This window comes from Labrus bergylta, chromosome 15 (assembly GCF_963930695.1).
Source record: "Labrus bergylta chromosome 15, fLabBer1.1, whole genome shotgun sequence".
NCBI lineage: Eukaryota > Metazoa > Chordata > Actinopteri > Labriformes > Labridae > Labrus > Labrus bergylta.
Window position 1 is genome coordinate 19,992,000 of NC_089209.1, and position 26,807 is coordinate 20,018,806.

Genomic DNA, 26,807 nt, shown 5'->3' on the forward strand with positions numbered 1-26,807 from the left:
ACAAGTACTAGAGACATCTGCATCATGATCCTTTCTCTGCTATGTTTTCACAGCGACTACTCTAGCGATTATTCCGACTGGACGGCGGATGCAGGGATCAACCTGGAACCACCGAAGAAGAGTGTGAAGGTGAAAAAGAAAAGCAGTAGCTCAGAGGAGGACGTAGAGAAGAAGAGGGACGGGAAAAAGGACAAAAAGAAAGACAAACCAGACAAAGACGGCGCTTTACCAAAGAAGACGAAGCCAAAGGAGAAAAGAAAGGTTTGTCAACAGTAATGACCTTTGACAAAACTGTATTTTCACCCCTGGTGGCTCCAGGACTGACTTAAGAGTCACTCCGATGTGAAGTTATTACCCATCAGCCTTTTGTACAGAGGAGTGTTCAGATTGACTGTAATCCTACTGACTGGTGTACACCTGGAGTCAACTTTTTCTCCGATATAAGTACTCTTTAAAACATTATTTATATGTATTTGTCTCTTTTTGACATAATGTCATTGTTGGCTGTAATAATGTCAAAGTTTTCTGCATTTGTGATGCTAAAGTGACAGTTTTCAGTAAGGGCATCAAATTTGCTCACCTTGAGTAAGGATTGTAAGAACAAAGAACTACGTGTTGATCCTTCTTTATACCTATTTATATCAGTAGTGTTACACAGTACAGAAAACCTTTGTTGTGTGCGAGAGCTGTCCCTGAATGTTTGTTGTGTTGTCCTTCAGAGGACAGAGTTTGAGGAGCAGGGGCTGACTCTGGAGGAGTGGCTTCCCGCAGCCTGGATCACAGACACGGTCCCCCGGAGGTGTCCTTACATACCCCAGATGGGAGACGAGGTACGCTCAGCATGTTTCCATTTCACTGTCCTCAGCACATGTGCACCACATGTCTGCTCACACCAAAACACTGGCTCAGGTTTTACATAGCAACAAGGCTCTAAGTCTGCACTAAATTTAGCGGCCCCATGAGGCTGCAACGACCATTACAGATAAGAAAACACTCACTGACTTGGACTTCTTAAGTTGTACTTTCAAAATGTTGATACATGTTTCAGATTTTTAAGCATTCATATGAAAGATGAAGCTCTTTGTTTGTTGGGGTGTATTTGAATGGATTGATGTATTTGCAGGTATACTACTTCAGACAAGGACATGAAGCCTATGTTGAGATGGCCAAACAAAAAAAGATTCTCGGCATCAATCCTAAGAAGCAGCCCTGGCACAAGATGGAGCTACGGGTAAGAAACACCCTGACAAAGCGTGACAGAGCCTTCAAAGTGAGATAGATATCTTTAGAGACAACACATCTAGATATTTACATTTTTTCTTTTTGTAAGCCTAAATTGAAATTCAGATTTAGTAAAATATATATTTTTTCTGATAGAAATGTTTCGAAAACCAGAAGCCTAATCCACTTCAGTGACAGTTCTCTTTTGAGGACACTGAATTTCCAGAGTAATTGGTAAAAAGGCCAGAGCAGTAGAAATAAAAAAGAACTAACAGCCTGTTTAAAATAGTTTAGTATTTTTTAGAAAACATTGCATAGCTTACAAACCTCTCACCGTATGAGCCACAGACACTTGTCTGGTTTCACTTTCATTTTGTCTGATTTTTGCAGTGAAGGAGGCGGTGGGCTTTGGGGGGGTGGTTATACCTTTATTTGTTAGGACAGTGGATAGAGTAGGACATCAGGGACACAGAGTGGGAATGACTGGTAGAAAAGGAGCTACAGGCTGAACACAAACTCAGGCTGCCCACTTGGAGGACTATAGCCTCCATACATGGTGCGCAACCTAACCGCTAGGCCATGTGCTCTCCACTTTCATGTAGACTTTATTCCCTTTTCCTGTTCTAAAACTGAATCCTTGTTGAGAGAAAAATGTCTGCAGAGAATAAAGTTTTTAAAGCCTCTTGATGAAACTTCCTCTAAAAGAAAGACAAAAAACACTGGAACACTTGCAGGCAGAATGTATTACCTGTTAAGTGTGAAAGCAGGGTGCGCTTCTATATATATATATATATATATATTTTAACAATCCATTCTTACAGTAGCTGTAGCGCTCACACTCTCTCTGCTTTAATAATGTATGACGCAGAGAAGAAAATATATCAATATGAAATGAAAAGGAGTGCATTGAACTGGTTTTGACCTAGCAGGGCTCTGTTTAATGTAAATAGCTTTTTTCAGTTTTGGAAAGTTATGGAATGACTATAACAGTGTTTAACTATGTTTTTTTAGGAGCAGGAGTTGATGAAGATAGTTGGCATCAAGTACGAGGTCGGCTTGCCCACACTGTGCTGCCTGAAGCTTTCCTTCTTGGACCCCGACACTGGAAAACTAACTGGAGGATCCTTCTCTATGAAGTAAGCGACAAATGTCTCGATCTGAAAAGCTCCAGCAGCTTGAAGATGAACCTTTAAAAATAAGGCTCTTATCTGACACCCAGTGCAAAGTGGCAAGAGTCTTTTTCTACTAACGTGGTTGTTTTTTTCACACCTTGTGCCCACGTTGTGCTGAGGCAAATGTGCTTACACACGACTTGACAAAAAAAAAATACTGGTGTAAAGTCAAAGGCACATCCTGCACATCGGTTTAGTGTCTTTGCTTTTATGAAGCTATGTTTCAGATAAATGCCACTTCTATCATTATGCAGCCTTTCTGTTGATGTCAGAAAACTGGGGCAAGCAAACGCTCATCTGCCTCACCACGGTGAACTTTGCTGGAATCCTCCTGATAAAGCCATGAGGGACCGAAACTTCTAGCCAATGCCTGAACTGGCCCCAAACACATCAATAACTTTCTGCTTTGTGCATTATAATATAACGCTTTAGTGCTGAATGTCGAGTGTCCGTTATGTATGCATAAGACAATATGATCTAAAAACAATGAAGGGCCTACCTTTCTTTAATTATAGGCACACAGAACGTGAGTTAACATCTGACCCATCCTCTCTGCGCGTCTTAAGATTGAAAGAATGATGTTACTCTTCTCTGCGTAAGATATGCTGTGTCTCTTTTAATATGGAGATGCATCTATCGTTTCTGCTGCTGCACATTAAAGGGCAACCCATGCAATGAAATGTGTGTACAGTAGTCTCTGTACTCTGTGTGTACATGGGGCAAAATGGAAGAAGACATTTAAAATAAGCCTGAGCACAGTCAATTCAATAGAAGAACCGCCTTATAAACAGCAGTCGGTGCAGACACACCTGGCTTCTTTAGGGAGTTAAATATGAAACTCTGATGGTTTCATTCTTGGTAAAGTTACACCATGCACATAAAGTTGTTTAAACAGGGCCTCAAAGTGTTGATAGTAGTAGTAGTGATGACACTCTACCTCTCAACAATATCCAGATTTTAGTTCCTACAGAGCGTGAAACTATTCTCCTGGATTATCTCTGTGCTTTTCCTAAACAAATTCTCATCTTGACTCAAGACAAGAAAGAACTCATAAAACTTTTATTGGTTTAAGGTTGACTGACAGTGGTAAACAGTCAACATGGTCGTTTTTTTTATTTTATTCAAGCTGCCTTGTTGTAGTGTTTGACTCATCCTGCTCACTTTTGTTTTGATGCAGATACCACGACATGCCTGATGTCATCGACTTCCTCATACTGCGGCAGCAGTTTGACAACGCCAGAAAGAGGCAGTGGAGTATAGGTCAGCCTATTTTAACTTTAAAGTCTGGCATGGCAATAAATGTGTAGAACTTGAAACAAATACTAAATATCTGACAGAAATATCATCTGGCTCAGTTTTTTTTTTTTAGGTCAACTGTTCCGTCCATGTAAAGATCTAAGATAACTCCTGTGTGTGTCTGTGCAGGTGACAGGTTTCGGTCAGTGATTGATGATGCCTGGTGGTTTGGGACCATTGAGAGCCAGGAGCCCTTCCAGTCTCAGTATCCTGACAGCCTGTTCCAGTGCTACAATGTCTGGTAGGATCACTGACTGGATTTACACACAATCAAAACTGCAGTTTCCATCAAAGCTCAGTACAGTCTCATTTTTTACGGGATGTTGTTGCATCACACCTAGACATCCTGAAGTCTCTCAAACAAACAACAAAACCCCTTCACCCCTCGCGTGCACAGATTGAGAGAGTGGCAGAGAGTAACACTAATATAACTTGGTGTGAAAAGGAAGGGAAGGGAGTGTGTCACACTTGTGCTCAGATTCTAAGATAAAGATGACTTATTGATGTACTTAGCAAATAATAGTTTTCTATTGCAGCACTGCAGGTTACTGCAGAAAATGTGTATTAAACCCCTTAAATGTCAGTGGAAATGAAACATGATCCATTTGATAGTGATGTAATAGAAATAACCACTATAGCATGAACCTTTATAATACAACACTTTGTTTTTAATGTTCTCAACAAGTACTTAAAGGTACAGGAGGGTAACAGAAGAAATCAATGAGAAGAATCTGTTTGTGAGAGATATATGATATTCTTTTTTATGAACAGTTGTGCAGCTCTAATTAACTACAATAAAGGGACATATTCACTGAAAAAATCAATGATACAGTAAAATAATAATGAAGGGATTGATTTTCACTTTATTCACAGCTGGGAAAATAGTAAAAACTTTGACCCAGTTTATTTGTGTCTTCTCTACAGTTAGTCTCTTGGCATCTTTCCTAGGATTGATTGAGTTTGAGATCCGTCTTTAACCGCTGACATAATGAGAAATCAAATAATAGGTTTCATTCAAATGATTTACATGAAACAAGAACTCGCCTTCTTGGACAAATCACTGATGAGTATAGACAAATGGCTCGCTGTGATTGTGCCGCTGACGCCTCCTCTCAGCTAACTCATTAACACCTCACGGCCACTTGATGAAAAAGTCCTGGGTGACAGTTTGAATTTGATGTTTGCAATGACGCTGGATAGCTTTGGTCTTTGTTTTGCATTGCTAGCCTGTCATTGGAGCGACATTTCAGTTACAAACGTTAATAAACCAAGAGTCTGTTTGAGTTATTTCTTCCTGTCAGCGGCGGGTGCCTATGGAAACAAATGATTTGAAAAACCTTGTTAGAGACTGACATCCACTTGAGGCACAGATACATCACATATTAGGAGAACAAAAAAATTACAAACACAATCTGATGATTCTTCATATTGACTCTGTTACGTGTCTAGCTGGGATAACGGAGACACAGAGAAGATGAGTCCATGGGATATGGAGCCCATTCCAGATGATGGTAGGTCTCTAATTCACCCAACCTACTAAAAACACATACACACCATCCTTTCTTCATAATGTCAAATTTACTTATTAAATGGATTTCATTTTGCTCCTGACTTGTGCAGCCACGTTCCCTGATGAGTTGGGCACTAGTGTCCCTCTGGTGGAAGAAGAACAGAAGGAGCTGCTTTATGTCCCACTGGACGGCGAATGGGGCAGCCACACACGCGCAGATGAGTGCGAACGCATCATCAAAGCCATCGACCAGCTCTGCACACTCGGTATGACGTCACCCAGCATGTGTGAATAAAAAAAACAAAAAACACTCCCATTATGTCAGCAAGCAGGATGATGAAGTAGAGCCATGACGGCACATTTCTGGTAAAGCAGCATGACTCTACCCCACATGAGTCACTGCTGCCCTGAGCTGGACAGCTAAAAGGAATAAACAGCTAACATGTTGAACACGTATTGAGCTGCTTGCCTGAATTCATGTTAAATGATGTAATGTCATATAAGGCCCAGACTTTGTTTTTCTGCAATCCTCCCAATGAAAATCTGGTTTGAGAGCTCCCCCTTGTGACAGTTTGTGGAACAAATACCCTTAAGTACCACTAGACAGCTTACTTAATCCTTTTAGATTATTTTTTTTGTTTGTTTTACTCCTACGCTTCACGCTACAGCAGGATTTATTTGAAGTCTTTCATGTGACTCTAAATTTAGGTATGTATATTTAGAATAAGTGGGATCGCCTTTCGCAAAATGTATTGAGGAGTAAAACCATCATTACTTATGTGTTACTAGTCAAGTCAAACTTCATTACATATAGCACGTTTCATACACAGGGCAACACAATGTGCTTCACAATCAGGGCGAGAACAATTACAACATCACTATAGTAAGAGTGCAAATCAAGAAAATGAAGAGAAGAAATAAATCCAAATATGAAAATATACAATAGGTACACCACACATACTCCTACTAAGATAAATATACACACACAAACACACACACCCAACAAATTCACAGAAACCTAGCCATAGGTAATGCAAAAAGAAAGGTTACATTAAAAACCTTCATGATGTAAGCGCTGTCATTGTTTTCGTTGTCCATCTTTTTAGTTTGAATTCTAAACATAACTAAGTGCAAGTCCTTTAAAGCGTTTGTTTTCCAATCTAATCTTTTTTTTTTTGCATTTGCCCTTTTTTCTATCCATCCGCCTAAACGCCACTCCTCAGATGTTGCGGCGCCATTTGCCTTCCCCGTAGACCTTCAGGCTTACCCCACATACTGCACAGTGGTGGCCTACGTCACTGATCTCAGCACCATACGCCAAAGGCTGGTGAACCGCTTCTACAGGTACCCGACACCACGCTGTGTTTGTGTGAAGAAGATGGCAGGAGGTACAGAGTGGACGATGAGAGATGGTACACACTCAGCATGTTTGTATTTCTCTTTCAGACGGCTGTCATCTCTGATGTGGGAGGCTCGTTACATCGAACACAACGCCCAGACGTTCAATGAGCCCGGAGCATTCATCGTCACCACTGCCAAGTTTGTCTCTGACCTAATGCTGCAATTCATTAAGTGAGTGTGCTGCACCCTGTAATTCATTCAAAAGCCTGAATGTTAGAGAGAGCAATTTACTTACTGTCATCAAGTTCAGTTATTCTCTTCAGCATTCCATATCAGAAAATCATCCTGATCTAAAAGTTCTGGTAAAAAAACAAAACTATTATTTCAGCTCCCACTTGAATGTCCTACAACATTCTCACCAAATCTCTGCTCTCTTCTTCTTTTGTCGTCCTCAGGGACCAAAGTCTGACAGACATCATGCCGCTTTACAAAACCATGAAGAAAGCCACCTTCTCCGACTCTGAAGATGAGGTGTGTTTTTACATGTTGTATAAAACAGAACAGAAAATACTTGGTCTACTTTTCTGATTTTGTCTTTGACTTGAGTTTGTAAATATATACCATTTAAAACACAGGGTACCACCTTTACACTAAATGGCACATTTAAAAACGGATAATCAAACTTAAACCCAACATGCATGAAATACAGACACAATATAGCTACATTAAGGGAGTGCACCAGGTTCTACATGATGATTATTGCAGGAGTGTTAGGTGCTATGTGCAATAGGAGGTAGCAGGCTGAATGTAATGTGTCCTTACTGGTTAAGATGTTTTATGGCAACGGGTTCAAACTGTTTTCAGACGGCCTTGTTCCCTGTAAATTGCATGTTATTCTAAATAATATCATGACATCAATACAGGGTGTCCCACTCACTCAAATCATGCTAATTGTATTTGTTACATAAAACACTTTCACTATTTCACACCTTGATTGCAAAAAAACTTCAGATTGAATATTGTAGTGTATAAATCGCAGACAAAAACTAAAATAAAAAGAAATATTCTTTTTTTTGTTGTGATAAACGCTGTTAAAAATCATATTTGAACTCTCAGTTGATCTCGTTCGGTCGGCTGCTAAAACATATCAGACTTAACAATTGTGAGTAAATACAGCAGCTTGTAGCACAATATGCATCACTGGCTTTATTAAATTATCCTTTTCACGACTCTCTAGGATGATGAGGAGGAGGATGAAGATACTAATACTCCTGGAACATCTACGAGAAACCACAAGGTAACATATTGAAGATTCCAGACTGCATCCATCATATATTTTGTATCAACATGTGCATCTTTATCTACTTAATTCTTTTTTTTGCACAGGGTCGTCGACCTATGCAGCGCAAACTGCGAACCCGACCTCCTTCATACGACCCTCATGCGTGGAGGGGACGCTGTAAGGAGCTGCTGGATCTCATCTTTCAGTGTGAAGACTCAGAGCCCTTCAGAGAACCTGTGGACCTACAAGAATACCCGGTACCTACGCAGAAAACCCCTTTGTGCTCTGAATTTAACAAAAAGCTCTGATGTTTAGCTTTTTGTGAATTTTTCCATAGGGCCATCTTTAATTCTCATTTTCAGTTAGCTCTTTTTGTCCTTGAATCTGGCTCTACAGAAAGTCTGTGGCACAAGTAGCATACATTCAATTACACAAGGAGTGGTATTTGAAGCTGAGAACAGAACAGCACTCTCCATTCAGCGAGTGACGTCTAAATCCATTGGAAAAGTTGTGAAGGAGAAACCACGTGAGCCGACTCAAGGGTTCAATTCAGCGGAGCTCTCTTGTTAGCTAAAGAAGAGTGGAATTCTTCTGCTGTGGGTTCACTCCGTTCAAAGTGAAAAAGCAAATCTACCAATTTTACTTTCTTTCTCTCTGCTTTTCCTCATTGTGGTTTCGTCTTTTGAAGCTTATTGCTGAATTGTCCCAACTTCTCTCTCCTTCTCCCAGGACTACCTGCAAATAGTCGACTCTCCCATGGACTTTGGCACCGTTCTCAACACGCTGACGGAAGGAAAGTACCAGTCTCCCATCGAGCTCTGCAAAGACGTGCGGCTCATTTTCAGCAACTCCAAAGCTTACACCCCTAGCAAGAAGTCTCGGGTAAGAAAGGAAGATGACACACACATGCTGAAAGACTATCTGTCAAAGGGTTGTTAATTAAAAAAATAAATAAAATAGACACCCCCACACACCGTCATAATGTAGATTGTCACACTAACTGATTGAACCCAGGCGCCCGCTATAGCCTCTGTACATGGCGCACACAATTTAACCCCTGGGCTATCTAACGCCCCAAGAGTTACTTTTTTATAGTAGTAGACAATTTGATATATACCTGGAATACCTCGTGCTCTTATTTTCAGGCTTTGATGAGTACATGAAATAAAATTCTCTTCCTTTCTTGGCTGAGTATGACAGTTAATCAAAGCCATCTTTTGTGTCTCCAGATCTACAGTATGAGTCTGAGGCTCTCTGCGCTGTTCGAGGAGCACGTCAGCTCCATCCTGTCTGACTACAAAGCCATCCACGGCCTGACGGATAAACTGACTCGACAGGGCACTGACAGACAGACACGGCACACTACAGACAGACAGACACGGCACGCCATGAAGAGGAGGAGGAGGAGGAGCGAATCTCCAGCCAGCAGCACGGCATCCAGGTAGAAGAAGAGACATTTTATTTGAGGGCTTTTGTCTCTTCCTCTGCATTAGTTGTAATTTCTGTCCTCTCATCTTGCCTCAGTCCAGAGAGGAAGAGACGTGTGTCATCCAGGGTCACAGGGAAGAGGGAGCCATCACCACCTCCTCCTCGACCCCCCTCTCTAAGACAGAGCATCCCCCTCAAACAGCCCCCCCAGCTGGTCAACGGGAAGGCAGACACGCCGGCTGCAGCGCGTACACGAAGCTCAGCTCGCTTTTCGACACACACTCCATCCTCATCCTCCTCATCTAACACTGCGAGCAACACTGCGAGCACATCAGGTAAGACCACACCACAGAAACAGATGGTAGACATGTTCCTCAAAGGGCAAGGTTTACTTTTGTAAAACTTTAATGTTAAAACAATACTTAGACTATAGCTTTTAAATATGACTTAAGGAATTAATTCTGTACTTCTACTTTTGATAATCTTTAAACTTTTACTTGAGTAAGCTTCACTGACGCTTGGATCAATTCTTAATGTCAATTTACAGAGCATTGGTCTTTTTAAAGGAATAGTTTGACATTAGCTCTTCCCACTGAGAGTAAGATTAGATGAATCATTCATTTATGTTTTTATGCCCAGAATGAAGCTTCTGCCAGCACTAAATTCCCTTTAAACTAACAACTTGTTTTCACACTTTTGTTATTGATTCAATGGCATGTTCATTAGTGAGTTTTAGAGGTGCTATAAGATATATTTAGTTATGCTACGATAAAGCCAAGTTAGCTGTAAACCTCTATTTCATTTATTGATGCTGAGCTAAGCATCAGCTGACTTTATATGTGCTGTAAAATAATGAGGTTAGTATCAATTTTCCGGTATCCTTTTGCTTATTGAACCCTTGACTTGCAGCTAAGTATGTTATCAAGAACTGAACCAGAATGTAACCTTTATTATAATGTGTGTTTTTTTAAAACTGTGTTCATTTACATTGACAGAATCTACTCGCTCTCTGAGGGCTCATCACTCTGTGTCAGCTTCAACACCTCCCGCTCCTGAAAAGGTGACTCCCTCTCCAGCCACAGAAAGTAGCAGTGGAGGAAACACCCGGAGGAAACTCAGGCCTCCTGTACGACACACGCCAGGTAAAAGATGACGGAGACGTGATCTTTGGCTATCACATTCACAAGTCATAACATTTAGTTTTGCCACCATGTTATTATTAAAGTTTTATTTAATTATGCTTTTGTTCTGTAAATCTCTGCCCTTCTCCTCAGGCTCTACTGTCAGCCCTGCCTCTCAGAGCACAGTCCACCTGAATGGCCACAGCAGTCATGTGACCCTCGGTGTTGGGAGGAGGAGTCGGAAATCCAGACTGGACCCTCCACCGAGTCCTCCTGAAGTCGTGACACCAGAGAGCCCCTCCAGACCCCGAGGCCGGCCGCCAGGGAAGAAGAAAGGAAAAAAGAATAAACAGGAGCTGGAGGAGATGAGAGGGAGCAGCACCCGCAGGAGTTCCACCCCTGACGATGACCTCGACCACTCAACAGGGGACGAGGGCGGGACATCTTCGGCACAGGAAACATCTGTGTTGTCGGACTCTGGCATGTCGTCACCCAGACGGCGAGGCCGGCCCCGAGCGGTAAGAACTGATGATGCCAGTCCTCCCACTGAGTCCCCCGAGCCCTCGCCTCTGAGGAGGAGCAGCAGGAGAACCAACGAGGAGGTCACACCTCCTCCACAGACTGCTCCTCAACGATCCAATCGGAAGGAGCCAGAGGAAGATGCGGGAGGGTCGATGCAAACTCGAAACCAGGGGCGGAGGTCTGCCTGGTACATGGAGGAGGATTCTGAGGAGGAGCAGAGGCAGCTGTTGTTTGAGGACTCATCAATCACCTTTGGCACCTCGTCAAAGGGGCGTGTCCGCAAGCTGACAGAGAAGGCCAAAGCCAATCTGATTGGATGGTAGAGGAGACATGCAGGATTTGAGGAGGAGGCTGCCAGGACAGAGATAAATCTGGTTGAGATTTCTGGGCTTGCCAGAGGAGGATTGTGGAGTCCAGGAAGTCATGCTTGATGTCTGGTTGATTTATGTACATGTTTGTCGCCTGAGGAGCTGCTAGCTGCTATTCAAAGCTGTTTTATGGACTGTCCACACGTCCTCCCTCTTGGCCCGGTTAGCATATCTCTAGGCTAACAGACCAAGTTCATTCATTTTGACTCCTCCTACATTATGGTCCATGTTGGATCTACAGGAGCTCAGTGACTCCTACCCTGGTGGTCTTGCGCTTCTCCCGTCCAGTGAACCACTCCCTTACCTGTTGGTCTCGGACTGGGCAACACAGTACTTGAAAGAATCACAAGGAGAGCTGGATGTATCTTATGCCACTGTTATTTTGGAGGACTTCAGAGCCCCTTCTGGTCGGTTCAAAGACGCCCACTGAGCTAATGGTTAAGTCTGTGTCGGATCACAGGACACTGGCGTGAAAAAAGTTTTTCAACCCCTTCTCCACCGATCCCCCTCTTTTTTTATATAGCCCCTCCTCTCTTTTATAAGATTTTTACGTGATGACGCGCTCTCTGTTTTGGAAGTCTTACACATTTGCTGGCCTGAGCGTGTCTGTCTGCGCTAAAATACCAAATGGTGTACCCTCTGTTGGTACTGTAGATCTGTAGGTTTTGTTTACTGTCGGTGTGTGTGGGTGTTATTGTTTTGTTTCATTGCATGTTTATTAGAAGGAAAAGCATCTCTTTGTTTATAGAAGCTGTTTTTACTGTGAGGAAGAGATCAAAAAAAAAGGATGCATGAGTGAGAGAGGTCATTTAAATGTTTCGATAGATCATGTTTCAATGCGTCCTCGAACATTAGCAATACCTTGTGCCTTTATGTCTTTGGTGTGTGTGTGTGTGTGTGTGTGTGTGTGTGTGTGTGTGTGTGTGTGTGTGTGTGTGTGTGTGTGTGTGTGTGTGTGTGTGTGTGTGTGTGTGTGTGTGTGTGTGTGTGTGTGTGTGTGTGTGTGTGTGTGTGTGTGTGCTTGGCCTGTGCCCTGCGAAGTAAAGTATGTGCCTGTATGTGTGCAAACCCAAGTTGTGACTCTTGAGTGTGTGTTTGAAGGAGAGTGTGTGTTTTTATAACACAAATGAGTGTGTCATTCACTTTTGGCGTGCAAACAGTGGCATACAGTCTGATCGTTGTGAAAACTCTCAAAGAATTGTATTTATAGCAGTTGAAAAAAAAAGAAGACTTATTTGTTGTTGTAAAACCATTATTCACATCAATATATTATCCTATAACCAACCTATTGTCAGTTTATACCTAAGGTACAGCCAGAGGAGCTTTGGGTGACTAGCTTTGAGATGCACTTACCACAGACCGGTTATCAATGCAGTCGTAGGAAATAACCTGGTGTGTTTTAAAATTGATAACATATAAAAGATACTTTCTAAATGTTGATATGTTTCTATGGTCATGACAACACACACAAACACACACAAATCTGTTTCGCATGTTCTAGCACTTTCTCATGCCTGGAGCGAACAGGATCGAACCAGATCAAACTGGATCGGAATGAATTTGGACAGAAAGCAGAGAGAAAGAAAAGTCTTACATTCATCTTTCTGATTGTGTGCCTTTGCTACTCTGGCATATTGAATCCTCTGTTGTCTGCTTTTGGGGCCTTTCTTCGGTTTTCTTTTAGTCTTTGTTGGACTTCCTGGTTCCACTGGTTGCTGGGTTCAGAGGACTGGACTTTGGAACTGTACTTGACAAGACAGGATTGTACGGAGGGCTACTGAAAGATAAAAATCTGTCTAGAGACAGAAATACCACGTCATCCTCTCTCTCTCTGTTTGTCCTCTCACGCATCTAATGGGCTGAGTTTTGAAAGATGGCCGCCCCCACTTGTTTTAAGATCTATCTGTTTTCACCCAGCACAGAGCAACTGAATGCCAAAATCAGCCACGTGTGTTGTGGGTTTCACTGGACAGAACTGGACAGTAGCATCACCTGGGTTCTTTCAAAGCTCTTTATATCACATATTGTTGAATATTTATCTATCTCAAATGTTTACCTTTGGTTTTCCTTTTTTGTCATGGATATGTCAATGCCAAATTTTCGTGTTGGGCACTGAGGTTTTAGACCATGCGATTGAATGTGTTTATTTTCAGAAGCAGTTTTTAAACACACTGAGGGTGTTGAGCTCGCTTTCATTTTATGTGTAAACTTCTTTTTCCGTCTGTTTCTGCCATACAGGACAACTATTTTATTCACATCATTAGTGGAGTTAGAATACAATTAACAGCTTTTTTTCAAAGTCAGTCGGGCTTATATTTACTTCATGGAAAGGTTTGTTTATATTGTGTATATGAAGAGATTTATTCCAAATTAAGAAAGCCTAAAAAAAATGACACCTTCCTCTATGAATGACTGTTGATGGGAACAATATCCTATTGAGGGGGTTCTATTAGAGATAGAAAGCCGACCTTTGCACACAAGACAATGAATTTTGTGAGCCAAGAAAAACTCTTCCTATCCACATAAAGTTACATTACAAGTAATCATTATTACATTGGTTGACAGATTATCATGAGTACACATTTTAGACCCCGGGATTTTTAAATCAAAAGGTATGATCTGACTTTTTAAACTGATTGAGCGTACAACAGAATAATAAAGAGCCATAAATGTTTGGATAGATTTTAGTGTCGATTAACCAAATTTGAATCAGGAAAAATGATTGGCTAACCTTGACCATGGCCTGCTGCATCGCAACAATTGTATCCAGAGTTAAAGGGATGGGTTCAGATTTATGTGAACTCAGATTTCCTGTTGAAATAAACTTAAAGTGAGAATGCAGCGATCATATCGAAGTAGATATCAAACTTGATTATTCTGCTGTCGCCACTTTTACATCAGATCATCCACACTACCTGTTTAAGTAAATAGCTGATTTGTTATTGCTTGTCCAATTATCTCGACCATGTTAGAAATCAATCACGACCCATTGTCACTTCTGGGGGGCCTCTGGCCGGACATCGCAGGTCAGACGTTGAGTGTGAGTGAAGTGGCTGCATGTGAGCCACTGGAGAGTATTTTGGGATGATTTGAATTGTAAGGAGATGTGGGATTGCAAAGAACAGAAGGGGAAGGGAGGGGAAAGGGGGCCTGTTTCATGTGAACCAGTCAAAGAGGACGTCTTTGTTAGTTTGGATACTTTTATATATAAAGGAATTAAAGCAAAAAGAAGCATAAAGCTAGAATGTATGTTTTAGGGGAGTACTGCTGTCCTGTTAGTTCATACCAATATTTTAAGTGAATAAACTGTTGTGTTTCCATATCTACTTTTCCTTAATGTTGTTGATTGTGTCAATTTAAGATCATCACTTTTTCACAGATATTTGTTTTGAAAGTAAATTTTTATTATTCCAGTTGCGGTGTGCGGGATCTTCTTTAAATAAAAAAAAAGGGTGTTTTCTTTTGACTGATTTGTTTGCTGTGTTATGTATGTAAAGAAGGTTTGATGGAGAAAGTGAGGTCAAATCCGCGCAGCTTGTCGCATACATTACAGACAGGTTGAATGAATGCATGAACAACTCTCCCACCTCGCGTTTCCTCAGAGTAACTGCGTGACGCACCACATCACGCGCCCGGAGTGAACAGGCTCGTTCTCCTCCTGACGTGGCGAGCCGCTAAAGGTCGACCGGGGCCTCCGTGGGCTGCTGCGATTGGTCAGACTACCTGTTTGGCAAACTTTACGAAAAATGTAAATAACACAGGTGGTGGTGGTGGCGGCATGGATGTACGAGTGCTTTATGCAAATAAAACAGAAGTGAAACCGCGTCACACTGCTTTGGTTACCCGACGCAAACAGACTCACTGCGGCGCAATGTTTAGCAGATAGTTGGAGAGAAGAGCTGGATTTGAAGACGAGGTAAGGGTCATTATTACTAGAAGGAGAAGGTTTTGACAAATTCATACACTGACAGCTTTTGCAGAGCCATATGTCGCTTATAAAACTTTTACTTCCCAAAGGTTGAGGTCGTATCAAATTACGATACAGATAAATAAAATAGTCTTGTGCCGTATTTTTTTTTTCCCAGGAGTACAAAATGTAAGTGAAATATAAATTACAAAGTGTATTTAAGCAACAAGAAAATAACATATGTTGTCAACAAGTCATGTCAGCGGTTTCTCCATATGACTTGTATGATTTCCCCCCCCCCCCCGACACCTGACCCATACACCTGACGCGCGCTTCCGTCCGCAGGTGACGGCTGCGCAGTCATGCCTCAGTTGACGTCGGCCGCGGTGCTGCAGCTCGTCCTGCTGCTCTCCGCGGTTCCCGCTCAGTACCTCATCTCCCAGTGGAGCGGCTCTTCAACAGCACAGCGATTCCACGCCACCACACGGTACGGTCCGTGCTTCAAAGTGCTTTCTGTGCGTTAAATGTGCCCGCTTTCTTGTGAGAAGGAATAGTGTGGATCTCTAATAGAGGCGGAAATGTGTCCAGGAATGAAATGATTGTGAAGTTATATGGTATTTAGTTAATAAGCGTTGTGTTTCAGGATGCTTAGAATTTGGAAAGATTGGAGAACATCTTACCTCAATGGCACCATATGGATGGACTGGGCCAACCAGCAGATTTCTAAAGTCAAGTGAGTAATATATCTGACTTGTGTTAATATGGACATATCAGTTTGTACTATCTTTTCCCATTCTATCAAAAACTATTTCTGGAGTATTTAAAAGGGACTTGTAAGGGTTTATTGTCTTATATCAACAGACACATGCTGGAGACTCATTGGTATTGTAAGTGAATAACATATACTTCCTGCTTTCTGAAGGACTTTTCTAGGCTTGAGACTGAAGGAGGAGGAGGATGAAAAAATGTTGCATGACATGGAGAGCATGATGGATGACAATGAACTGGGATTCTTTGGAGGTTTGTATGTGCTTAATATTTTGAGAGATTTCGGTCAGAAAGAAGAAATAATCAATCAGTTCGAGGCTTTTGTTGTCCTTAGTGCTCAGTAAGCCTACATACTGCCACAATATTAGAATAAACTTATATTTCAGCTCAGAGTACTTTTCAAAGGGAGATGGATCCTTTTTTACTTACTGGTCTATGTTTAGTTCTTTGCAAGAAATACGTAGATATAATTTGTATAACTCTTTTATGAAGCATTACTGAATGCATTTGAAAAAAACAACCCAGAAATGTAAAATATACTTTAAAAACTCGGGAATACTGGTCATTGCATTGAAAAAGAAGCTTAAATTGGCTTTTATTTTTTATACTATCAATGTTAGTATTTATAAGACTCAAATGAGAGCTTTTTTCTTTTTATTACTTTCATTTATTATAAGCCATTATGTTTGTCTAATTTAGAGTGTCCAACAATATGGCCCTCTGGCGGTGAGAACAGAATTAATGTGGCCCTCTCGGGTTCTAAAGATGCCCACCCCTGCAGTACAGTCACCAACCAGCTTGTATGAAATAAGTGTTGATTCTATGGACAGTGCAAAATGTACTACATTAACTTTAAAAGAGAATACTCTTGCAAAAACCTCAACTCTCATTTCTCTTGCATGGAACCTCGATCAAGTTTGTGGCACGTTTTGTAGTTCAGTCATTTGTAACTGTTCATGTATGAAGATACCTGTAAACCTAATGTCTTTGGACAAACCATATGATCATGCATATCATGAATAAGTTGACTGCAGTGAATGTGGCAAAAACAACTACGTTATCTCAAGATTTTGTTTCCTCCTCCCTACAGCCTCAAAGACAGCGCGCAGACCTCGTCCTCTGTATGTTTTTCTGCGGGTTGGAGACGTGGTGATGGAGAGGAATCGTAACATGGTTGGGGTGGTGGTGAGCTGGGACTCTGAGCTGCGAGCCCCTCCTGAGTGGATTGAACGGATGTATTCCAACCCTGAGGTTAACAGCCACAACTCTATTGCTTTTTTTTTTTTTAAGCTCTTTTCTTAAAAAATATCTTTACCAACTTCATTAATGCCTGTCTCACAAAGTCAGAGTACACATGGATACTCAAGTAATAGTAAGTTTAAAAAAAAAAAAAGTGAGTCAGGTCAGTGCAGTCTGTGACAGTGTGTGTGTGTGCAGGGCCACAAAGCGGAGAAGACGCCCCATTATAAAGTTCTGTTCAGCGGGCCTACATCATCCTCTATGTTCGTTGGTTACCTGCCTCAAACAAGACTGGAGCGCATCACTGGGATGAGGGTATGTACTGAGAATCACAGGATATAAAACGCAGTCACAAATATTCCATAATTCTTGGACTCACTCTTCGATGTTTCCAGCCGGACATTCCCTCTATGGAGAAATACTTCACACACTTTGATGGTGAGCGGTTCGTCATGCAGCCGTGGCTCAGAGAGATCTTCCCTGAGGATGAAGAAGAGGACTTCTGACAGCTCGGCTTGGACCTGTTGCCTGTAGAAATATTGACCTTGAAATCATAAAGGTCAATATTTGGGCACTTCAAGAGCAACTTAAATGTCTCTCTGCTGGATGTGAATTTGAGGGTGTCTTTTTGGGATGTGGAGTAAATCTGGGACTGTATGAAATAAGATGCAAATACACAGTATTTTTAATATGATGTGCTAAGAAATAGACTGAAAAGGATAAACCTTTTATTTTAAGGGTGGCTTGATTTTTTAAAGACAACTTTAAACGAGAGTTTATTAAGAGTGATCAAGAAAATGCTAAAAGGCCAAAACCTGCATTCAAGATGTATTTAGGTTTTCCTCTAAATAGCCCCCACTCTGTGTCGGTTATGGTAAAAAAAAGCACTTTATACAGCCATCATAAAAAAGCAATAAAACATGTTGAAAGTCTGTTGGTCTTCCTTGAGTCAATGAAAAATTCAATCTTCAGACTTTTTTCCTGCCTCTGTCTCTGAGGCTGAAGGACACAGACACCTGGGAGGAGGCGGTGATTGTGGGTGTACAGGGGAGGTGAGGAAGGGAGCCAACACTTTGACCTCTGCCCTCCTCCTCCTCCTCCTCATTCCTCCACTCCTTCGTCTCCTCCTCTCTGATCAGTATGGGGGGTCCCAGAGTTTGCCCAAGGAGCAGACTGACTTCACAGGCCTTCTGTTGAGCATTTTCTACTGCTACCACACATGCTCGCCGCCTAGAGCACAAACAAACAATGGCAAGTTGCAATTGCGGCTATTCATTAAAATAACGAGTCGGTTCACATATCAATGTGCTATTAGTATATATGTATACCTCATTTGGCTCAGGCACTCAGCACTGTGGTAGAACTGTGGCGTTCCCACACACACACTCTTGTCCAGCTTCTCCAGCAGGACACTACACACTTGCTCCATGTTCTCAAAATTAGAGAAAGTGACCATGACCTGTGGGAACATTGTGTCAGTTACATGCATCTTTCATGAACAACAAAAGCTGTTGGGTAATTGATCTTTAATAGTCATGATGACACATTTGGATCATTAGTGCTTGTGCAAATACTCCACCTCTGCATTCATGTTATACTGGTCTGCCTCTCGGTGGAGAAACCTCCTCACTGAGGTGTCTTTGTCACTGACACCATGTTGTCTGTGAAGAATAAAGGATTGAAAAATGATTTACTTCAGGAACAACTACAGAACAAGTTGAAATGAAACTTTGATCGTTGAGTCTAAACCCAAAGCTGTATTTTAGGCTACTCCCTGGTAACACAACTATACGTGGTGGAAAATAACTAAAATAAGTAGGCTACTGTGAACCGGTATAATCTTTAGCTAATTAAACATGGCTTTTTGTATTTTAAGGAAATTTTACGGCACAGGGAAATGTGGTACTGAATGTGGTTTATTGAAAGTAAAGTCAAGACTACCTCTGAAATACTCTGGGACAGGTCTGCTCTCTGTCCCCAGAGTCAGAACCAAACATGGAGAAGCAGCGTTCAGTTTCTATGCTCCTTATATCTGGAACAAACTCCCAGAAAACTGCAGGTCTGCTGAAACTCTCAGCTCTTTTAAATCGAGGTTGAAGACTCACCTGTTCACAGCTGCCTTTCATTAAACAATTTTAATAAGATTTTAAACTTCAGCTCTGCACTGTAACTTTTAACTCTTTTTATATTTTTACTTTATTTATTTCAATTAATTTCATTTGAATTATTTGTATTTGAACATATGTTCAGATGTAATAATTCCAGTGATTTTTATTTTTATTTTAATGTTTCTTTTTTCCTCTGTCATGATGTTTTTGATGTCTTGTGTGAAGCACTTTGAATTGCCTTGTTGTTGAAATGTGCTGTATAGATAAACTTGCCTTGCTGCATGAGTTAATATCATTTTAACATTTTGAAATGGAAAAATACGCTGAGAATTTATGTGACTATGGTTATTCAACGTTTTCATGCAACGTTTATTCAATTCAAGACTGCAAGGTTTTTACCTCAAAGTATTTGGAAAGTTTTTAATTGAGATAGAAGTGATTTGTTCTCAATAATTCCTCTAGTTATCGTTCAGGAATGCCGGCGATGAGATAACTAGCCTAAGTTTGTTCATATGATATACATTCAAGCATAATCAATGTTTACACAAAGCTTTAATTACACTTATCTTAGGTAGTTTTATAACCACGTACTTGTCTGCCTTGATGAGCAGATATTGTTTGTCACATTAACCCACATTAGAGATGCCACAGCGGTCATCTGTTACCGACTGTTTGTTCACTTCATTTGTCTGTCTAATAGTTTCTGCTGATAACATGTCTACACTCATGCACTTTAACTTATAGTATCACTGATTTCACATCTCTCTGTGTCAATACTGTCCATTTACAACTCTGTTTTTGCACATTTACATTTAATCTTTCATATTCTATTCTAGTAATGCTAGTAAAGTTAAATCCTGGTTGTATATATTCCCATTCTTAGTTTTGATATTTTTAGTGCTTATTTACTTTGTATTTAATATTATATAGTGTTTAGATTTACTCATATTGTGTGTTTGGATAACCTGCTGCTGTAACGCCACAATTTCCCAGTTTGGGATCAACAAAGTTATTCTATTCTATTCTAAGATTCCACATTGATGAAAGTTAGATACACTTTTAACAACACTAGCATTAGCCTACCCAGCTATCGTAAAGTTTAACACTGAAAACTACATTTTTACGTCACTTGTCCAGAGTTAACACTGCTGGCTGTGTGTTGGTGTTCACCTGACAGTTTGTAGGATGTATTCAAGCCTCCGTGAAACGCTGTTGGTCACCTCGTTAACTGAGTCTTTGCTGCTGCCCACACTGACCCGCACAGACACCCGGTCTGCCGGACAGCACACCTCCGCTGCTCCTGTTACCTGGACCTCCCTCACCCGGTTACCATAGTTACCAGGGCTCTGACGGTGAACTGCTCGCACCTCAGGTCCCTGCTCGTTCACATTACCGACATATTCCCGTCCTGCAGCCGGCTGTGTCGCTGCAAAGACTCGACTCTGCCTGTCCATGTTGGGAACAGATTGGGAAACACAAACTTGCTTCCCGCTGCTATAGTAATGGCCGACTTGCTCGTCGGGACTTGTAGGCTACTTCATGAAAAGAACTACAAAGAAGGCGTGTTGCCAGATCCTGTCTCTGTAAATGAAGAAGAGTTTTAAAATGGTTATGAGAGGAAAACCATGACTGATTTTAGACTATTAAAAAAAAAAAATAGAATAATAAAATAAATACATAAATAGATAAATAATAATAATAATAATGATAATAATTAAATAAATTGAAAATAAAAGAACAAGTTAATAAATCTGGACTTGAAAAAATCTCTGCCTCTCTTGAAACTTAAGTGCTATAGATATTTACCTTTACAAAGTTAAACAAAATTAATAACGTTTATAGAAAGTGAAAAGCCCTGCATGGTGAGGAATAGAGGAATTCTAAAGGCGCCATAGTTTGCGAGGGATTAGTTAATAAAAATAGGCCTATACTGCTGAATGTCATTATACTTACTTTTCATGAATTCTTTCAAAAGCAAGTGTATTTTTCTCATTTGAATGGTTAATTTGCTTGATGAGCATATTTAAATAGTGCACATTAATTTAAACCATATACTGTATAATAATAAATTTGTCATTCAGTGGTGCAGCATTTTGGTCCTCATAATTCACATTTAATGCAGCCTCTTCATCTCTGCAGAGGGCAAGGGCTCTCTCCTCTCTGCATCATTTTTTTTTTTACATCTTTTGATTTGTCTAGGAAAAGTTTTTTTCTCCCTCATATTTTTGACAGTCTACTGCAATTAAACAATTGTTGTCACATACTCACTGTACTGGTCTTACTGGTGTCTGACAATTAGAGTCCTCACTTGAGGTGATGTGTTGTTGCAAACAGAATAGTGTGTTTTGAGTTGTAAGTAGCGTTTACCAAAGCAAATCTGATAAAAAAAAACAAAAAACATCCCCATGTTGTGTAGAATAAACCAACCCTGCAAGAGAGGGATGGGTGTGCAGGTGAGATCATCAAGTTTTGACAGAAAACATGAATTTCTCCATCACAGCCCAGGACAAAATGTGCTTTTGGCCTCAATCTTTTTAACCTAACCTAACATCAGTGCACACTGCACCCTGTGTCCACATATTGCACAGCAGTCTACAAGGCGGTTTTCATTTGTTCAGACACCTAAATATCAATCACTTTACAGGGCTGCAATTTTTCCTTTATCATTAAACAAGTGACGATTTAGTTGAACACATGATTTATAATATCAAAGTATGCATAATTTCTGTTAATACAAAAAAGGGTCTCAAAATTATACTTTAAAGCAAATCAAGGCCTCTAACAGAGTACCATCATTAGTATTCATTGGTAAAGTAGGCATATCTGTTTAAACTTTTAGATCTTGAGCCTGTAGCAGGTGTTTTAGAGTTTAAATCCAAGGGTGGCTATGTACATTTTAAAAATAACTAGTCCTAATTATAATTTTGACTGTTTTTTTTTTCTCTTAACGTGCCAAATTAGCCTAAATGTTTATGTTTAAAGTTATATATTTTAGGCAATTCATCTTGGAAATATAGTTAAACTTATGTAGGCTACAATATAATAAAAAAGCCTGATATTTTGTTTGTTTAACAATAATGAACGTGTTTGGGAACACGAGTACATTATTTTTTCACACCTGTGATTTGTTCTTCGAATAAACTTATGCTTCTAAACTGCCGGAATATTTACCAGAAGAAGAAGATCTGTTCTGATTAGTCCACCTGATAAGTCACCATGACGCATGCGTGAACCGCCCCACCTACGCAGCGAATTTCCAATATCGAGTAGCCTAGTTTGCGGCCTTCCGGCCTGGAGGCGAAAGTTGGCAGGGCATTTCCCAAATGTGTCCTTTAGGCTTACAGGTTGTTTTAGTTTCAACCTGCACACTAAACACTAAACACATGGCTGGCTTCATTTAAAACCAAACATTTGTCCGACCCTGCTGAAAGACGCCCTCGACCCTAAACATGAAATTACAGGTAAATTATGTTTTTTATTTATATTTAGATATTATTATTTATATTTGATTCCTCCTGACTACAAAAAGGGGCTACGTGTTGTGAAAAACTTAACTTTCTATTAGGTTCATACAGTTTTGTGTGTTTTAAGTGAACTGTCACCACCGAAATTAATGTTTTTAGGGGATGTGCGTCAAATCAACAAGTTTGTAAGCAAATGAAGCAACTCAAGTCAAACTTGAATTTTCCGTTTAAGACAAAAGTCTTGGTTTGTAGGCTACACTGAGCGTGTTGTTTATGTGGTTTTCAGTATGAGCAATCTGTTAGATGTTACAGACTGGCACTGAGGCGCTCAGAGTTTACTACATGGTTTAAAAGACTCAATGCAACAGTTTGTTTCTCAATATTGATGTGGGATTGCGAGACATAATTCTCTAGGTTCAGTTTGTGCTTTTGGTTCATATTTGGAGCAAGTTTCATGCGAACAGTTCTGAATAATTTGGGCCAAACATGATTGTAAACACGAGTTTTAATATTAGCAAAGAAGGCCTTCTCAATAACTCCTGCACATGGAACAAAACCCTTGTTGAAGAAGATGTGGATGCTCTTTTTAAACAGACTTTTGTCAATAAAAGAAGAGGAAAATATCGTCTAATATTGCAAGTGTTGACTAGGTTCAGTACGTCTTTTTGGCCAGCAGATGGCATCAAAGTAAAGTCTAATGCATTTTCAAAAACATGACAAGTGAAAATGTATTGCGTATAGGTCGTTACAAACACTACAGTGTCCAAACATGTTGATACTTCTGAAATATTTATTTTTCTCATTTGAGATTTAGAGTAAGATTTGACTTCATATTTACACTTTAATTGTATTGTTGAGACTTGTATCAATTGTTTATGTACTAAATAGGAAGAGAAGACTAATACTAGCACTATCATTATTTTTTTCAGGATGCTTTATATTTCAATTCAACATTTACATATTTGAATAAGTAATAAATACAGTTTCCTGTTGTCAGTTTAAATGCTTTCAAGATGTTTTAAATGACGCCTTATTGCAGTTGTACATTAGAATAGAGGTAAAATAAAGGGAAAAGGTAGTATTTGTTACAAAAAAGAGTCAGTACTTTGTGAAATAATCTAACAGTCTTTACTTTCAGTTTATCAAGAATTATTATAGAAGAATTTGCATAGACGGACGACATTGGATGTAGTATATGTCATTACGAATGTCATCTGTGAGTGTGAAGCCGTGTAAACTGCAGTCCCTCCATGCACTGTCGACCCCTCATGTGGCCTCTGCTTTCATTTTTCAAGGAAGTTTGGAAACGGCAGAGAACTGATCCAATTCTGGACGCTGGTTACTTTAGACAAAAGAGTTTGTTTGGTCTCCCCGGAGTATTAAACTGTGAAACAGGCTTTATAATCACAACCTAAAAATACAAGGCCATATTTGTTGTTGTTGTCTCTGGTTTCGCCGGTCCCCTGGTACGCTCTGTGAAATTCTAGATCTGAAGCAGATTTCAGGCCAAGAAGGATGCAGCACCCTTCAATATCCTATTTTCATCTTTGCGAAAATGAGGAAGAGAAGAGACATCTTTTACAGTTAAATCTCTGTTGAAGTCCAGAGTACTGTTTTGCATGGCCTGCAGACTGTTTTCATTCATCTGTTGCTTGAATTACTTCAAAGATGTATCCCTGTTCCCTCTGACGGCTCCATCACAATGATTTTAAAAGCTTTGAGTGGCTGTGATGAAGTGGTATATAAAGATGGCTGTTAGTTATTTGTTCAACATGCGATCATGATAAGGTTACATTTCACTCTTAAGACCATTCATTCTTCAATTTTATCACTAAAGTTTTTAAACTACCATCCATTTAATAGTTCTAACTGTGATGCCTGCCGTGAAATTAAGTTGTAAAAAAAAAAGGGTGGTTGCATTAAAAAATGCAGAGTGAACTGAATCGAGAATGGTTTGCCCTCCACTGTGTCCCTGGATGTTGGGTGAAAAGGGTCTGGGGGTCCTTAGATGGAGTCTGTGGCCACTTAGGGAAAAAGATTTGACTATAATGGTCTCTGAATCTGTTGATGTCTCTCTCGCTCTCTCAGATGAAGTAATAAAGTTAGCTGTGTTGGAGGCCGTCCATGTCTCTCCATAGACCACAATCAAGGCCCGTGCAGTTTTATAGCACTTTTATTTTCATATTGTCCAAGAAATCTCCAGACTCCCTCCGGTGCATGGTGCCATAAATCGTATATTTTGAATGTATTTCTTCCACTCTGCGTCTTTTTGATTTATGGGTGAAGGCGATAAAACATGCAGCGAGCACCCTGTGTGTCCACAGCTGTCATCTGTCTTGGACTTTATTGTGAAAGTGAAAAAAGAAAAGAAAAGAAAAGTGAAGTTTCATTTTTTATTTCCCTTCACAAATCTCCCTCCCTGTTAAAAAACAGATGTTGATAGAATGAGAGAACACAATAAATGGATATTTTCATAGTTTACGTCTCCAGACTCTTCCGATGAAGAGTTTTATTTGCCTATAAAACCAAAAGCATTCGACGAAAGGTTCAGGTGGTGATCATTGTTTCATTAGCGGGAGATGCTCTGGACTTGTGTGCTAACACTGTAAACATTACTCTAAACATCGCCAGTACTCAGAGAAAAATATTGTTTATCTGATGTATCCATCATTCCCTACGTTGATGTCTTATTTGGTTTTTATTATTCTAAAGAAAGTTCAAGTTTGGACAGGTGGCTTATAAAATCATTCGCGTGAACAGGGTCATGACATTTCTTCACAGTGACCAGCACCAGCATGGGTTGCCTATGAAAGAAGGGGGACGTTGCATAAATAGCCGCTTTATTTTTGAATTTTCAGGAGAGAATTGTTGATGAGATATTCTATTGAAGTGTAACATTGCTGTCAGCCCTTTTTAAGCTACAAAAGTGCAGACAGGAGAAGACATTTTCAATTGTTACAGTTAGGAACACCAGACAAAAGAAGGCCCGTGGTTTGCGTATGTTTAAACATGCGTAGTCCAACAATCGGGATATATCCGGTTTCAAAAATATAAACTATATGGATGTCTGTGATTGCTCAATGCTAATGGAAGAGGAAAAATTCTGGTGGCATGACCCAAGTGTCCTCAGTGGAGGCTTCGACCGTCCCTGTTGTGGAGTCACTCAGAGGTCACCAGTTGAAGACCACAGTTTTATAGGACTATTTTATTATGTGAATCTACTGAACTGTTTGTTTGTTGAGTTGGATAATACTGCAAAAATACCACTCTGCTTACTTTTCAGCCAGCTTGCTTTCGCATGCAAAAGATAGCACAGTTTTAGTGAGCAGTTCTCTAAACTCTTGATCAATTTTTTCATGGGTTATCTGTCAAACCTCAAAAAATATTTGATCTTGTAAAGACCTCACATACCATGTTCAAGCTATTGTTAAAAAGGAGCAGAAAGTTTGATAATTATATCAGCTTAGATAACATAGCATGTATCCTGCGTAGCATGAAAACATGATGTCCTGTTGCAAAATGTGCAAAATAACTGCAAAATCTAGAAAGGTTAGACATATTTTGAAGCGATATTAAAGAAAAGACCATTATTGAAATCACTTGTGAGACAAAGGACGAGAGTTTGCCGCTTACTTCTCTGCCTGTTAGTCTGTTATCAGAGATATTTTCTCATGCTGTCGCTCAGCTCTGCAGCGTCTGTCTCTGTAAACAGCTCATAGTCAAATAAACAGTCCTGTCCACTGCCACTCTCATTCCCATCACTGAAGAGACCTTTTTGTCAGCAGTTATTTGACCTAACACAGGTGGAATTAATTTCATAAATAACAATGATTTGTGTTTTTGGTTAATAGTTCTATGGTAATGTATGGCTCACTGACATGACTTCCAAAAACAGTAAAATTGAACAAAGAAACTGTTGTTGTCACAAGTAACATGTTTTCTGCAAAAAAAGTAATTATGAATAGGCGCTAATGACTTGAAGCGACATTAAAATGGCTCTTATGATTGGTGTAAACATTTCCCCTTAATATTAAATTAGGTTTGCTTGTTTGTTACGATG

General features: G+C 40.1%; 3 protein-coding genes and 1 long non-coding RNA gene across 6 annotated transcripts in view; 3 read left to right on the forward strand and 1 right to left on the reverse strand.

Annotated features, from left to right (window-relative positions):
* The window catches only part of phip (pleckstrin homology domain interacting protein), a 41,037-nt gene extending 26,310 nt beyond the window's left edge, over window positions 1–14,727 (forward strand). Inside the window, exons 23-40 of the mRNA XM_020633481.3 lie at window positions 54–261; window positions 720–830; window positions 1,124–1,231; window positions 2,233–2,357; window positions 3,571–3,653; window positions 3,819–3,930; window positions 5,139–5,200; window positions 5,310–5,465; window positions 6,423–6,543; window positions 6,646–6,771; window positions 6,996–7,071; window positions 7,778–7,837; window positions 7,927–8,079; window positions 8,552–8,704; window positions 9,052–9,263; window positions 9,347–9,585; window positions 10,246–10,392; window positions 10,525–14,727. Coding sequence (XP_020489137.2) covers window positions 54–261; window positions 720–830; window positions 1,124–1,231; window positions 2,233–2,357; window positions 3,571–3,653; window positions 3,819–3,930; window positions 5,139–5,200; window positions 5,310–5,465; window positions 6,423–6,543; window positions 6,646–6,771; window positions 6,996–7,071; window positions 7,778–7,837; window positions 7,927–8,079; window positions 8,552–8,704; window positions 9,052–9,263; window positions 9,347–9,585; window positions 10,246–10,392; window positions 10,525–11,216 — 2,944 coding nt within the window. The 3' untranslated portion in view covers window positions 11,217–14,727. The remainder of the gene's footprint in view (window positions 1–53; window positions 262–719; window positions 831–1,123; window positions 1,232–2,232; window positions 2,358–3,570; window positions 3,654–3,818; window positions 3,931–5,138; window positions 5,201–5,309; window positions 5,466–6,422; window positions 6,544–6,645; window positions 6,772–6,995; window positions 7,072–7,777; window positions 7,838–7,926; window positions 8,080–8,551; window positions 8,705–9,051; window positions 9,264–9,346; window positions 9,586–10,245; window positions 10,393–10,524) is intronic.
* A 183-nt stretch (window positions 14,728–14,910) lies between these two features.
* Window positions 14,911–18,107, forward strand: si:dkey-261l7.2. Of its 2 annotated transcripts, none has more exons than XM_020633485.3 (7): window positions 14,911–15,177; window positions 15,514–15,655; window positions 15,821–15,901; window positions 16,091–16,188; window positions 17,027–17,187; window positions 17,374–17,490; window positions 17,571–18,107. In XM_020633485.3, exons 2-7 carry the CDS (start codon window positions 15,531–15,533, stop codon window positions 17,679–17,681), a joined length of 693 nt encoding a protein of 230 aa, XP_020489141.2. In that variant the 5' UTR covers window positions 14,911–15,177; window positions 15,514–15,530; the 3' UTR covers window positions 17,682–18,107. The 2 variants fall into 2 exon arrangements, with proteins under 2 accessions (XP_020489141.2, XP_020489140.2); XM_020633484.3 differs by having other exon boundaries at window positions 14,913–15,177; window positions 15,812–15,901.
* irak1bp1 (interleukin-1 receptor-associated kinase 1 binding protein 1) lies at window positions 17,891–20,797 on the reverse strand. The gene is made up of 4 exons (XM_020633482.3): window positions 20,454–20,797; window positions 18,755–18,836; window positions 18,504–18,634; window positions 17,891–18,405 (listed from the first exon to the last, which is right to left on the reverse strand). The coding sequence occupies exons 1-4, from the start codon at window positions 20,735–20,737 to the stop codon at window positions 18,144–18,146; spliced, it is 759 nt and encodes a 252-aa protein (XP_020489138.1). The 5' UTR covers window positions 20,738–20,797; the 3' UTR covers window positions 17,891–18,143.
* A 1,748-nt stretch (window positions 20,798–22,545) lies between these two features.
* LOC114920283 (uncharacterized) overlaps window positions 22,546–26,807 on the forward strand; it is a 70,043-nt gene continuing 65,781 nt past the window's right edge. For both annotated transcript variants that reach the window (XR_003808597.2, XR_003808596.2), the window contains exon 1: window positions 22,546–22,744. This is a non-coding gene — a long non-coding RNA (uncharacterized lncRNA). The remainder of the gene's footprint in view (window positions 22,745–26,807) is intronic.